Source organism: Morus notabilis, unplaced genomic scaffold (genome assembly GCF_000414095.1).
Source record: "Morus notabilis unplaced genomic scaffold, ASM41409v2 Scaffold5117, whole genome shotgun sequence".
NCBI classification, from domain to species: Eukaryota; Viridiplantae; Streptophyta; class Magnoliopsida; order Rosales; family Moraceae; genus Morus; species Morus notabilis.
The window spans coordinates 21,578-33,055 of NW_010363017.1; the positions used below are offsets into that span (position 1 = coordinate 21,578).

General features: G+C 32.3%; 1 protein-coding gene across 3 annotated transcripts; it reads left to right on the top strand.

The window, feature by feature from the left end:
- Window positions 1-3,882: 3,882 nt before the first annotated feature.
- LOC21384733 (cation/H(+) antiporter 18) lies at window positions 3,883-10,145 on the top strand. 3 transcript variants are annotated; one of them, XM_024169041.1, is made up of 4 exons: window positions 3,883-4,173; window positions 6,903-7,174; window positions 7,554-8,555; window positions 8,650-10,145. In XM_024169041.1, exons 2-4 carry the CDS (start codon window positions 6,974-6,976, stop codon window positions 9,886-9,888), a joined length of 2,442 nt encoding a protein of 813 aa, XP_024024809.1. In that variant the 5' UTR covers window positions 3,883-4,173; window positions 6,903-6,973; the 3' UTR covers window positions 9,889-10,145. The 3 variants fall into 3 exon arrangements, with proteins under 3 accessions (XP_024024809.1, XP_024024807.1, XP_010101602.1); XM_024169039.1 differs by having other exon boundaries at window positions 3,883-4,115; XM_010103300.2 differs by lacking the exon at window positions 3,883-4,173 and adding an exon at window positions 5,713-5,815.
- The last annotated feature ends 1,333 nt before the right edge of the window (window positions 10,146-11,478 follow it).

The window sequence follows — 11,478 nt, forward strand, 5'->3', positions numbered from 1 at the left end:
TTATAATAGATAGTAGATAATAAATGATAGTATACTATATTATATTATAATTTTAATATGTTATATTATATTATATTATTACATTTTATAATTATACTATATTTCTAATAATATAATATAGTTGTAATATTATAATATAAAATAATCACAATATCATTATTTTGTTATATTATATATCATTTTATATTTATATATTATAATAATAAATAATTATATAACTATAACTATAATTATATATATAATATTAGTTATTTAATGATTATATTAATATATATAATATCAATTATATTAACATGAGGGGTGATTTTATTAACATGAAAATATTCATATCTCATTTTATTATATTTATAAAAACAAAACCAAATAAATAAATCATCTTTTATTTTATTCTATTTTATTATTATTCTCATTTTCATTGGCAACTAAACGCACCATTTAATCTAAATAAATTGTACTTTATTTTATTAAAATGCATGGTCTCGTTCGTTTCGTTGATTTGAGTTTAGAATTCGAGTTGAGATGTGATTTTATGTGAGTACTTTTTACTGTAGTAAAAAAATTAGATGTGACTGTTTATGAGAGCTTTTTACTGTAATAAAATTAAAATTCTAAACTCGAATCAGCGAAACGAACGATGCCTCAATCAGTTACCACAATTTTAGATCGGGACATAAGGGTGTGGTCGTCGGATGTTCAGCCCACTAGCTGTGGACATGTCATAATTGGTTTTGGGGTCTACTAACGTTGCAGAGGTACACAAGATTTCAGAGAACGATGATTGTTGTCCCAAAGTTGGCTCCAAACTGTAGGCACACCAAATCTACAGTCAAATTGAAATCATCTATATATCCCTCTGCAATGGCACAAAAGTCAAAAGCTTGAATGGTTGATGCTACATATTTTATCAATTTGAGTTTAAAATTTAAATTTTGTTATAGTAAAATTTTTTTAAAAATAATTATATTTAATTTTTTTATTATAGTAAAAAATTCTAACATAACGGCACATTTTAATTTAAATTAAAAACTCAAATCAGCAGACTAAACAGAAGTGATTATAATATATTTATAGGCAAGTAGACAATAAGGCCTTTACGCCATTTCTCTTGATCATGAGGTTAATACACATCATGAGAGAGTGAAGTCAAGAGTATTCTGGTATTTATGGTGAGTTGTATACTCCATAAAGAACGAGAATTCAGACTCATACTTAAAAAGATATTTGTCTCATTTCTCTTAATTACATGCATGTCAAAACAAACCCTTCATTATTTGGCTAACCAATTCACCTAATTTGGATCAACATCCCAATGGAAATCTCTGTTCAAAAAAGTGGAAAATCCGGATTTAATGTCCCTTCAAATTCAGACAATCCCAACCCTTTTGCCACAATAAAACTCATTTTCTAATTCATTTCCTTATATTTAGATTCATGTTTACAATGCACATCTTAACATAAATTTAGATTTTATTTTTTTGTTCGGATTTACACTTAAACTACATATTTAAAAGTCTATCAACGTAACACTAATAATGAGGCAAGCAAAAGGCAAATTATCCTAGCAAGTATACGACTATAGATATACCTCAAAAGAAAAAACAAAGATAAGTTTAATAAAATAAAGAATTAAAAAACAATTAATGAAAGTAAACCATTTGTATTTATTTTTAAGAGATTTTCTCTGATAGGGACTCCTCACCCATGAAGCATGACTATTTGATTTGGTTAAAATCACGTTAGATTAGAAAAATATAACGAATAAATTATTTTTCTAATACAGATCTAACTGTTAAAAGTAAAGAGTTATCGATAATTTATTTTTCTGGCCCTATTAGAGAAACTTCATATTTTTAATTTTTTTTTTAATTGAGAGTGGAGTGATTCAAACGATCAATACCTCAACATTGAAGGTAAAAATGTAGATTTATTGTTAATATATGTCTGCAACAATTCTAAATCTCTATTTTATCATACCAAATGGTAGGGATATTTTTCTATTCGTGATATACACACATATATGTATATACATTTTTGCTGAAATGTTCATAATATATAAACTGTTAAATTTAGGAATCTTTTATCCTTACTGTGATGCTTATCCCTTCTCTTTGCACAATTCATTAGTCTAACCTGATTTTGGATATACTTTATTTTGAATTAATTTAAATATACTGGCAAGTTTTTTGTATCATGTCAAACAAAAAATATTCATCTTTCAAAAAAAAAAAAAAAAAAAAAACCTTTGTTGCACATTATTCTTATCGGAATTATTGAGTACGTGAACATTATTTTTATCGAAACAGGACTTTATTCCATGGTATTTGGAAAAGGTAAAACCAAAGGCGTTTTAACACTTTTTTTCTTTAAATATTTCAATGATTGAAAATTGTCGGTAAATTAATTTTAAATTTTTGATAAATTATGCTATAAATTTAATAAATATTGCTGATGTGCTAAATAAGTGATGATTTTTAAGATCCAGTTCATTTCACCAATTTAAATTTTTAATTTTAATTTTACTACAGTTAAAAGCTCTTACAAAGAGTACATTTAACTTTTTCTGCTACAGTAAAAAAATCTCATATAAAATCACATATCAATTCAAATTAAAAACTCGAGTCCACGAATTGAAAGGAAAATGACATGTACTTAAGTCTTGAGCTGAGCTCGTTCAAAGGTACATACTCGTTTGCACTCAAACTCAAAAAAAATTTGAACTCAAGTTACAACTTTATTTAAGTTTATGTTTTTTTTTTTATTTGTAAAATTTGAGTTTGAACTTGAGTTTGAGATTAAAATTCGAGTTTAAGTTTTCCCTTCAACTCAAGTTCCTAAACTCAAACTCAAGTTGTTTGTAAAATTTGAGTTTGAACTTGAGTTTGAGATTAAAATCCGAGTTTAAGTTTTCCCTTCAACTCAAGTTCCTAAACTCAAACTCAAGTTAATGAACAATATTTTTTTTATTCTTAAAAACGCTATAACTTTTTCATTTTAATTCTGATTGTGATGATTCTTTTTTTATGCGTTCACAACGAAGAGACAAATAAAACCCCACCCATATACTCTATTAAAATTTTCCATCATTATTGAGTTTTTATTAAAATACTATCTAAATATAAACTCAAGTTTTGACTCACCTAAATATAAATTTTAAAAGATTCTCATCTCATACCATAACTCAAAGATACACAACCAAACACAAAATTAAGTTACAACTTCAATTCAAATTATAACTCAAATTTAACTTAAAATTTATACTCAAATTATCATAACTCAAAAACGTAACTGAATAAGTATAAAATTCGGCTTATAAATGAGCACGTCATGTTACTAGTAGGACGCGTTTTCTTTTCATCATAAATCTTATCTGCATATTCGCATAGATTCTAAATCGTCCACCAATTTTGAAGTCTCTCTAATGAAAGTTAAAGCGATAATGAATTAAAATTGAGAAGTCAAAGGATAACATGTGAAATCACATTTTTTTTTTTTTTAAAGAAAGAACCGAAGAGAAAAGGGCCAAAAAAAAAAAAAAGAAAAACAAGATAGTACTAGAAAAATTAAACTGTCAATAATCCTTTATTTTTTACTATTAGATTTTTATTAAAAAGTATTTATTTTACATATATTTTAATATAATGTGATTTAGCTAACAGTTAGAAGCATGCCAAAAGTGGCAGACAATGTAAACTGTCAATAATCCTTTATTTATGTTACGTTAGTTTTTCGCTAGGAAAATAAAAAAAAAAAAGTAGAAGTACTTGGTTTTGTAATTTACCAACAGACCCATGTCCAGAACCAGAAATGAAAGTGGCATAATTGGTTTTTTACAACATTTTCAACCGTCCAACCAATTCTATAAACAGAAAGTTCCAGACCGACTAATGTTACCACTCTTCGTCACTTCTTGTTCAAATCTCTGTCGAAATTTTCCGAGATTCCAAACAAGACCATTTATTTCTGTGATTCATTTTCCCAAAACTTCTTCGTAAATCACGGGAAGAAAACAAAAGCCTTTTTCATTTTCTTAACGGAAATGAATAGAAACTACTGTGATATATGAAGGACGGGCCAAGATTTCTCTGGCCAGAACTTTCTCCGGAGAATTTCATCAGGTGAAGAAAGTCTCTTCTTATTTCATCTGTCAGAAAAAAAGAGAAGAAAAATGATAACGTAAGAGAACTTTAATTCATCTTACAGTTCCGACGAATTAGTTTATTTGTTTCTTATTTTTCCTCTTTCAACTAACTAGTCATGCTTTAGATCATATACACACGCACACATATATGTAACACACACATATATATATATATATATATACACATACATATATAGGTAAAGTTGTCCGGCAGACGTTGTTCATGAGTGTGTAACATTTCGGTATGTCATGTGATTTCTCGACGGTGTTAGACTAAATTTTTTAAATGTTACACTTAAACGAACTGAGTATTACACATATAAATAAATGATGTTACACATGAATACAAGAAGTTATATTTTTCAAAATTAGATTTAGTGTTCTTAGTATTATTCTATCCTAAGTTATTTTTTCTAATTTGATTTATTTTATTAAGAGGACATTTGGTTGATAGATTCAGAATTATTCATGATTTACATATGTTTTTTGTGAAAAAAAAATATTATAACGAAAGCGAGAACTTTAATTCGAATCATGACACAAATCTTTAAACCAAACGCCACTTAAAATATTTTGACGTGTTATCATTGTAGCATAAGGGTATAATTCGTAAATTTGATGACATGCATAAGGGTAATATCGTCTTTTGAAAGTTTCAATAATTACATGCAAAAACCAGTCGCTCTTTCCCATACGTTTCTTCTCCAACAACTTTTGTATCCCCTTTTCCATTCTTGTAGGACATTTTTGTTGAATTTGGAGCCATGTATTAGGCTATAAGTATCAATTTTTTGGTCCCACATTTTCATGTTGGGTCAGACACGTTTTTTTTATAAAATGAGAACGATGTTCAATTCAAGTTGTAAAAGTAACATAAAAAAAGGACATACATGTAAATATATATATATATATATATATATCTGGAGCCGGTACTTTTTGGACGTTGGCTATAAATACAAGCCTATAACTTTCTTCAGTCTTATTTATTTTATTCCCCAATATTCAAATATCACAATTCCAATATTCCCTGAATGTTTGACTAATCATTATCACTCTATTAATTAGTGGAAAATAACAGTTTGGATTTGCTTACTTATTATTTATGTGATTACATTTTTTTTCCCTTGGAACATAATATTTATGAAAACTATATATTATATTAATTTTTAATTCTTTCTAAATCTTTTTTGAAGTTTTAAACCTCATTCATTTTACCGATTCGAGTTTTCTGTTTTAAGTTTTTACAGTAAAAAATTCTTAAAAAATATCACATCTAACTTTTTCTGCTACAGTGAAAAGTTATCAAAAAATGTCACGTCACAACTCGAATTGAAAACTCGAATCCGTAAAGTGAACGAGACCTTAATTTCAAGTGCCAAAAAAATCCTACCGACCAATACCACCACCATATGCATATCCAGTTCGGTTAGGCTTAAAATCACAACTCAAAATTTTGATTATAATATTTTTTTATAAAAAATTAAATTAAATTTTTTTTAAAAAATAATTTTTTCACGTAAAATAATTTATAAAACGGATTGAAAAAAATGAAATTAACAGCGAACCATATCCGAGACTGAGAAGGCTTTTGGTCCTCTCCTCATCTGGTGGTCTTTTAGGCCCATTTTCAATCTCCTGGGATCCAAACCTTCCTTTTCTCTCCGCTTGCTGCTTCAGGTTTTCGTTTTACTATGATTTTTTTTTTTTCAACTTTCAACTCTCAATTTTCAGTTTTCTTTCTTTTTGGGAGGTACAATGGATGCTGAATAATTGTGTTACTGACATCTCTTGCTTACTTGTTGTTAAAACCGTTTTGTCTCGTTCTAGATGCTTCAAAGTTTTCATCTTGCTAATGAATTTTAGAAGAAAAGTTCAAAATTTTTAAGCATGAGACGCAACTAGAGAACTAGATGAGAAGATGCACTGTGAGAATGGATATAGAAATTACTAGCCAGTTTGGTTCACGCGTTTAAGGATTTTGATTTTAAATTCAGATTTTGTGGGAATGGGAACCTTTTTTATTTAAATTTTTTGTGGAAAGTTGAAAGAGGAAAAAATAAAAAAGTTAGAAAATACCAGATTAATTCTACTATTGAGGGGTTTCTTAAATGTTTTTGGACCACCCTTTATCATGTTTTTGGGGAATCTAGCTTAAGTTGCCCTCTTTTTCTCTAATAACGGAAATTTAGAGAACGTAGGACTTCAGAATCTTGTGCTAATTCGTTTGTTTTATGTGTTTTGGGGGTCTTTTCTCAAAGTTATAAAAAGATGACACGGAGCAACCTGAAAATTTGCTTTTTATTTTATTTTATTTTTAAATTTCTTCTCTGTTTGGTTGCTTTATTTATTTATTTTTTTTTTTTTTTGAAAATTTGCTTTTTATTTTATTTTATTTTTAAATTTCTTCTCTGTTTGGTTGCTTTATTTATTTATTTATTTATTTTTTCTTTTCCTTGGTGGTAATCAGGGCTTAGAGTTTGTTGAAATAACCATTCCGATATATGAGTAACATAGCAAAGAGAGAAGAAAAACTAAATTAAAGTTAAGTTGTTATGTTAATTTTACTAATATTGTCTTACTTCCTAACCATGTGAGGATTATGATTATTTTTTATTTAGTTTTTAAATTTAAATTCATACATGTTTGTCTAGTAAGATTAGCATTGGTATTATTCCATTTCTTTACCAGCACTATCATTGCAATGTACGTACCTCGCATTTCCTTTTCTCCATATTTATTCATTCCCAGTCAATCACTCTTGCAGGAACTGAAACTAAACTGAACTGAGAAAAAGGAGCAATCAGCTTTTGATCTTTCTATACAAGTTTAGTTAATATGGCGCCAAATGCTAGTGTTGCAAGTTCATGTCCCTCACCCATGCACGCAACCTCGAATGGGGTGTTCCAGGGTGATAATCCTCTCGATTACGCGCTCCCTCTTGCCATCTTACAAATACTTCTTGTCGTCGCGCTTACACGAACTCTTGCTTTTCTTCTCCGCCCCTTACGACAGCCTCGTGTCATTGCGGAGATTGTTGTAAGTTTCCTTTTCATTTTTTTCTGCTTTGCATGCCATATCTAGATGCTATGTTCCTCTGAAGGTTTTGCTTCTTTGATGTAACTAATCATGCGTGCCTAATACAGAAATTTAAGCCATAGGTCTCTTAAAGTGCTTGTATGGACATTTGATAGTAATGGTATTTGAATTTTGATAGAAAATACTGTTCTGGTTTTGAACTTGTACAACATGCGTTTCCTTGATTTTTCAAGGAATTTTACTTTTACCAAAATATTTAACGAGCAAACTCTAGAAAGCAGAGTTCTTTGAAAATAGAGATAGAAATATATTGCAGTATACATCTTAGCATCCACATTTTAACTCCTTATTGCTATTTTTTTTTTCTAATTTATGTCAGGGAGGAATCTTGCTTGGACCTTCAGCTTTTGGTCGCAACAAGGCCTATCTGGATGCCGTATTCCCCGACAAAAGTCTAACAGTGTTGGATACATTGGCTAATCTTGGCCTTCTCTTCTTTCTGTTCCTTGTGGGCCTTGAGTTAGATCTTAAGGCTCTCCGTCGGACTGGAAAGAAAGCGTTTAGTATAGCTATTGTAGGGATTAGTCTACCTTTCATAATAGGCATTGGTACATCGTTCGCGCTCCGAGCAACAATTTCTAAAGGTGTACAAGGACCCGCGTTTCTTGTATTCATAGGAGTTGCGCTCTCAATAACTGCCTTCCCTGTCTTGGCCTGTATTCTGGTTGAGCTCAAGCTTTTAACTACTGATCTAGGCCGGATGGCAATGTCTGCAGCAGCTGTAAATGACATCGTTGCCTGGATTCTTCTTGCTCTTGCCATTGCCCTCTCTGGAGATGACAGCTCTCCCCTTGTCTCCTTGTGGGTTTTCTTGTGTAGCTCTGCTTTTGTTCTGTGTTGCGCATTTGGTGTCCCGCCTATATTCAAATGGATGGCGCAGCGCTGTCCTGAGGGTGAGCCGGTCAAAGAATTGTATGTGTGTGCCACACTGGCTGCAGTTTTGGCGGCTGGGTTTGTCACTGATACCATTGGAATTCATGCCCTTTTTGGCGCGTTTGTGATTGGTGTTCTTGTTCCGAAGGAAGGGCCATTTGCAGGCGCTATGGTGGAAAAGGTTGAGGATCTTGTATCTGGCCTCTTCCTTCCATTGTACTTCGTGTCGAGCGGATTGAAGACCAATATAACAACGATCAGTGGGGCTCAATCATGGGGCCTTCTTGTCTTGGTCATTATAACTGCTTGCTTTGGAAAGATTGTTGGCACCGTGGTCGTTTCTCTCTTCTGCAAAGTGCCATTACAGGAGTCTCTAGCTCTGGGATTTCTCATGAATACTAAAGGATTAGTGGAACTCATTGTCCTTAACATTGGAAAAGATAGAAAGGTAGAACTTGTAATCCACCATTAATGATCATCTATAGTTAAGTTTTCATTGGATATATGAGTTCGGCGCTAAAATAATTTCACTGATATTGCAGGTGCTTAACGATCAAACATTTGCCATCATGGTTTTGATGGCCGTATTTACAACATTTATCACGACTCCTCTAGTGATAGCGGTGTACAAGCCTGCTAAAAGAAAGAATAACTATTACAAGGATAGATGTATTGGGAAGAAAGAGACAAATACCGAGCTCCGCATCTTGGCATGCTTTTACAGCATAAGAAATATCCCCACCATGATCAATCTCATCGAGGCTTCCCGTGGGACTGAAAAGAAGGAGCGGCTATGTGTCTATGCAATGCATCTCATGGAGCTCACGGAAAGACCTTCCTCAATTCTTATGGTTCACAAGGCAAGGAAAAACGGGCTACCCTTTTGGAATAAGGGGAGTCAGTCAAACTCTGACCAAATTGTTGTCGCTTTTGAGGCCTTCCAGCAGCTGAGTCGAGTCTCCATCCGTCCAATGACCGCAATCTCAGCAATGTCCGATATGCACGAAGATATCTGCGCAAGCGCTGAGAGGAAACGGACAGCAATGATAATTCTTCCATTTCACAAGCACCAGAGGTGGGATGGTGCATTGGAGACAACTCGTGCCGAGTTTCGAGTCATCAATAAGAAGGTTCTCGAGCAGGCTCCGTGCTCTGTTGGAATATTGGTGGACAGAGGATTTGGTGGAACCACACATATATCTGCAAGCCATGTTTCTTCAAACGTAAAAGTCTTATTCTTCGGTGGTCATGATGATTGTGAAGCCCTTGCTTTCGGTATGCGAATGGCTAAACATCCTGGCATCAGTTTGAACGTCATTCACCTATTGCCAGGTCCCGCAATGATGGAAGAGGCTAAAGAGACCGTCGGAGTAGATATCCAAGAAGATGACTCGAACATTTCGTTCGGACCGCAAGATGAGAATGCGCTTGCTGAATTGAAGCAAAAGATCTTGATCGACAGTTCGATCAAATACGAGGTTAGACAAGTGGAGAATTCTTCAGAAACAATTGCGGCAATAAAGGAGTTCAGTGGATGCAATTTGTTTTTGGTTGGAAGAAATCCACAGGGTGTAGTTGCTAATGGTTTGAGTGTGAAGAGTGAATGTCCTGAACTTGGCCCTGTCGGGAACTTGTTGACTTCTGCAGATTTCTCAACTACAGCATCAGTTTTGGTGGTGCAACGACATCGTGGTCACACATTTTCTTCAGAATCAGAAGGTTCTGTTTCATCAAAGGTTGAAGTGATGCCTGATCCTGGCGAGGATTTGGAAATCAAGTAATCCATTATTGTGTTATGAGATATTTTTTGTTGTGTTTTGTGTATGCACAGCAAGCACCATGTTGTAAAAATCAATTATGTCGATAATCAGAATAAGTTATCTGATTTTACTCCATAATTGAATGGTGATTTTTTTTTTACCCCTGTACTTCTTTTGAGGTGGGAAGAAAAAAATTTCCTACTCATGACGTTTTGTTAACGTTATATATATGCAACACAACTGTAAACTTTTCACATTTGTCTATGAACTCTGTATTTTAGTCGATTATACAACTGATTTTATGTATTATTATAGCTTGTGGTTCGTGATAAGAAGTACAAAAGCATTTGCTGTTATTATATTCCATCATTGCATGCTCAAACTTATTAATTCAAAGTGGACACTTGTCTTATTGTGGAAGCTTAATTAAAAGCAATATTCAATCTCAGTGCACTTCTTTCAAAGTAGGTTTTTTTTTTTTTTTTTTTGCTTAAATAAGAATCAACTATCAAGTACTTCTTTCTAACTTAATTAAATAAAGTGTGCTGCAATTGGTTCCCAGACCAGGAGCTCTGCAACACACAATCGTTAATCAACTTTTACTTTTAGTACCACTCCCTTAACCCTCAATCCCACTTTGTTAGATATTTGACGAAATATGTAGAAATTGAAGACTAAAAGTATAAACATTTAAATAGGAATTAAAACAATACGAAAAATGAAAGTAAAATTTTTAATTATTTTTAATTTTAGTCTATAATTTACACAAATTTTTTTAAATATGTAACATCTAATTATCAAAAGAATTAAAACTAAAATAAAGTAAAATCATAAAAATTAATTATTTTAAAAGTTAAAAATTAAAATGAGATTAAAATTTGTGAAATTATCTTAAATTTTTATCTTAATTATTAATTTTACACCAATAAGATGAGACCTTAAAAAAACAAGGATTTCAAATAAGCGAATCGCTTATCAAAAACAGCTAGCTCCGTCCTCTCCGTCTCCGATTTGACCCACGTGCCTCACAGCAGCAAACACCGCCTCACTATCATTGCGGACCCATCGGGCTCGTGCCCGGTCCGGCGACACAAATAGATTGGCGGTGCGGAGACTTTTCGATCAGAACGCTAATTTTCCTTCCTTATCTCTCTCTGATCAATCGGGTCGGCCCACTAGGCCACTACTCGTGTCGTGTGAAATATCCCATATTGGCTAGTTTGACTTCTCGTTAGCAAATTGCCCGCCGTTTTCCTTGGAGAAATATACGAGTAATTATTGCTTACTGAGCAACATCTGGCCAAACCTAAGCCAGCGCACACAAGTTTCACACTTTTAAAGTACAAAAAAGCGTTCTCACGGAAAAAAAAAGAAAAAGAAGAAAAAAACGACAACCAAGAAAGTGATTGAGAAAGATATGGAGAGAGAAAAAGAGAAGCTTTGTGAGGGCGAGAAATGACAGAGAAGGCCATTTTTTTGCCTCCTGAAATCTCTAACCGCCGACGCCGACACTGACTCTGCAACTTGACTTAATTTATTTGACCGATCTAAATTTAAATTTAAATTTTATTACGGTTAAAAATTTTTATAAAAAATTATATTTAATTTTTT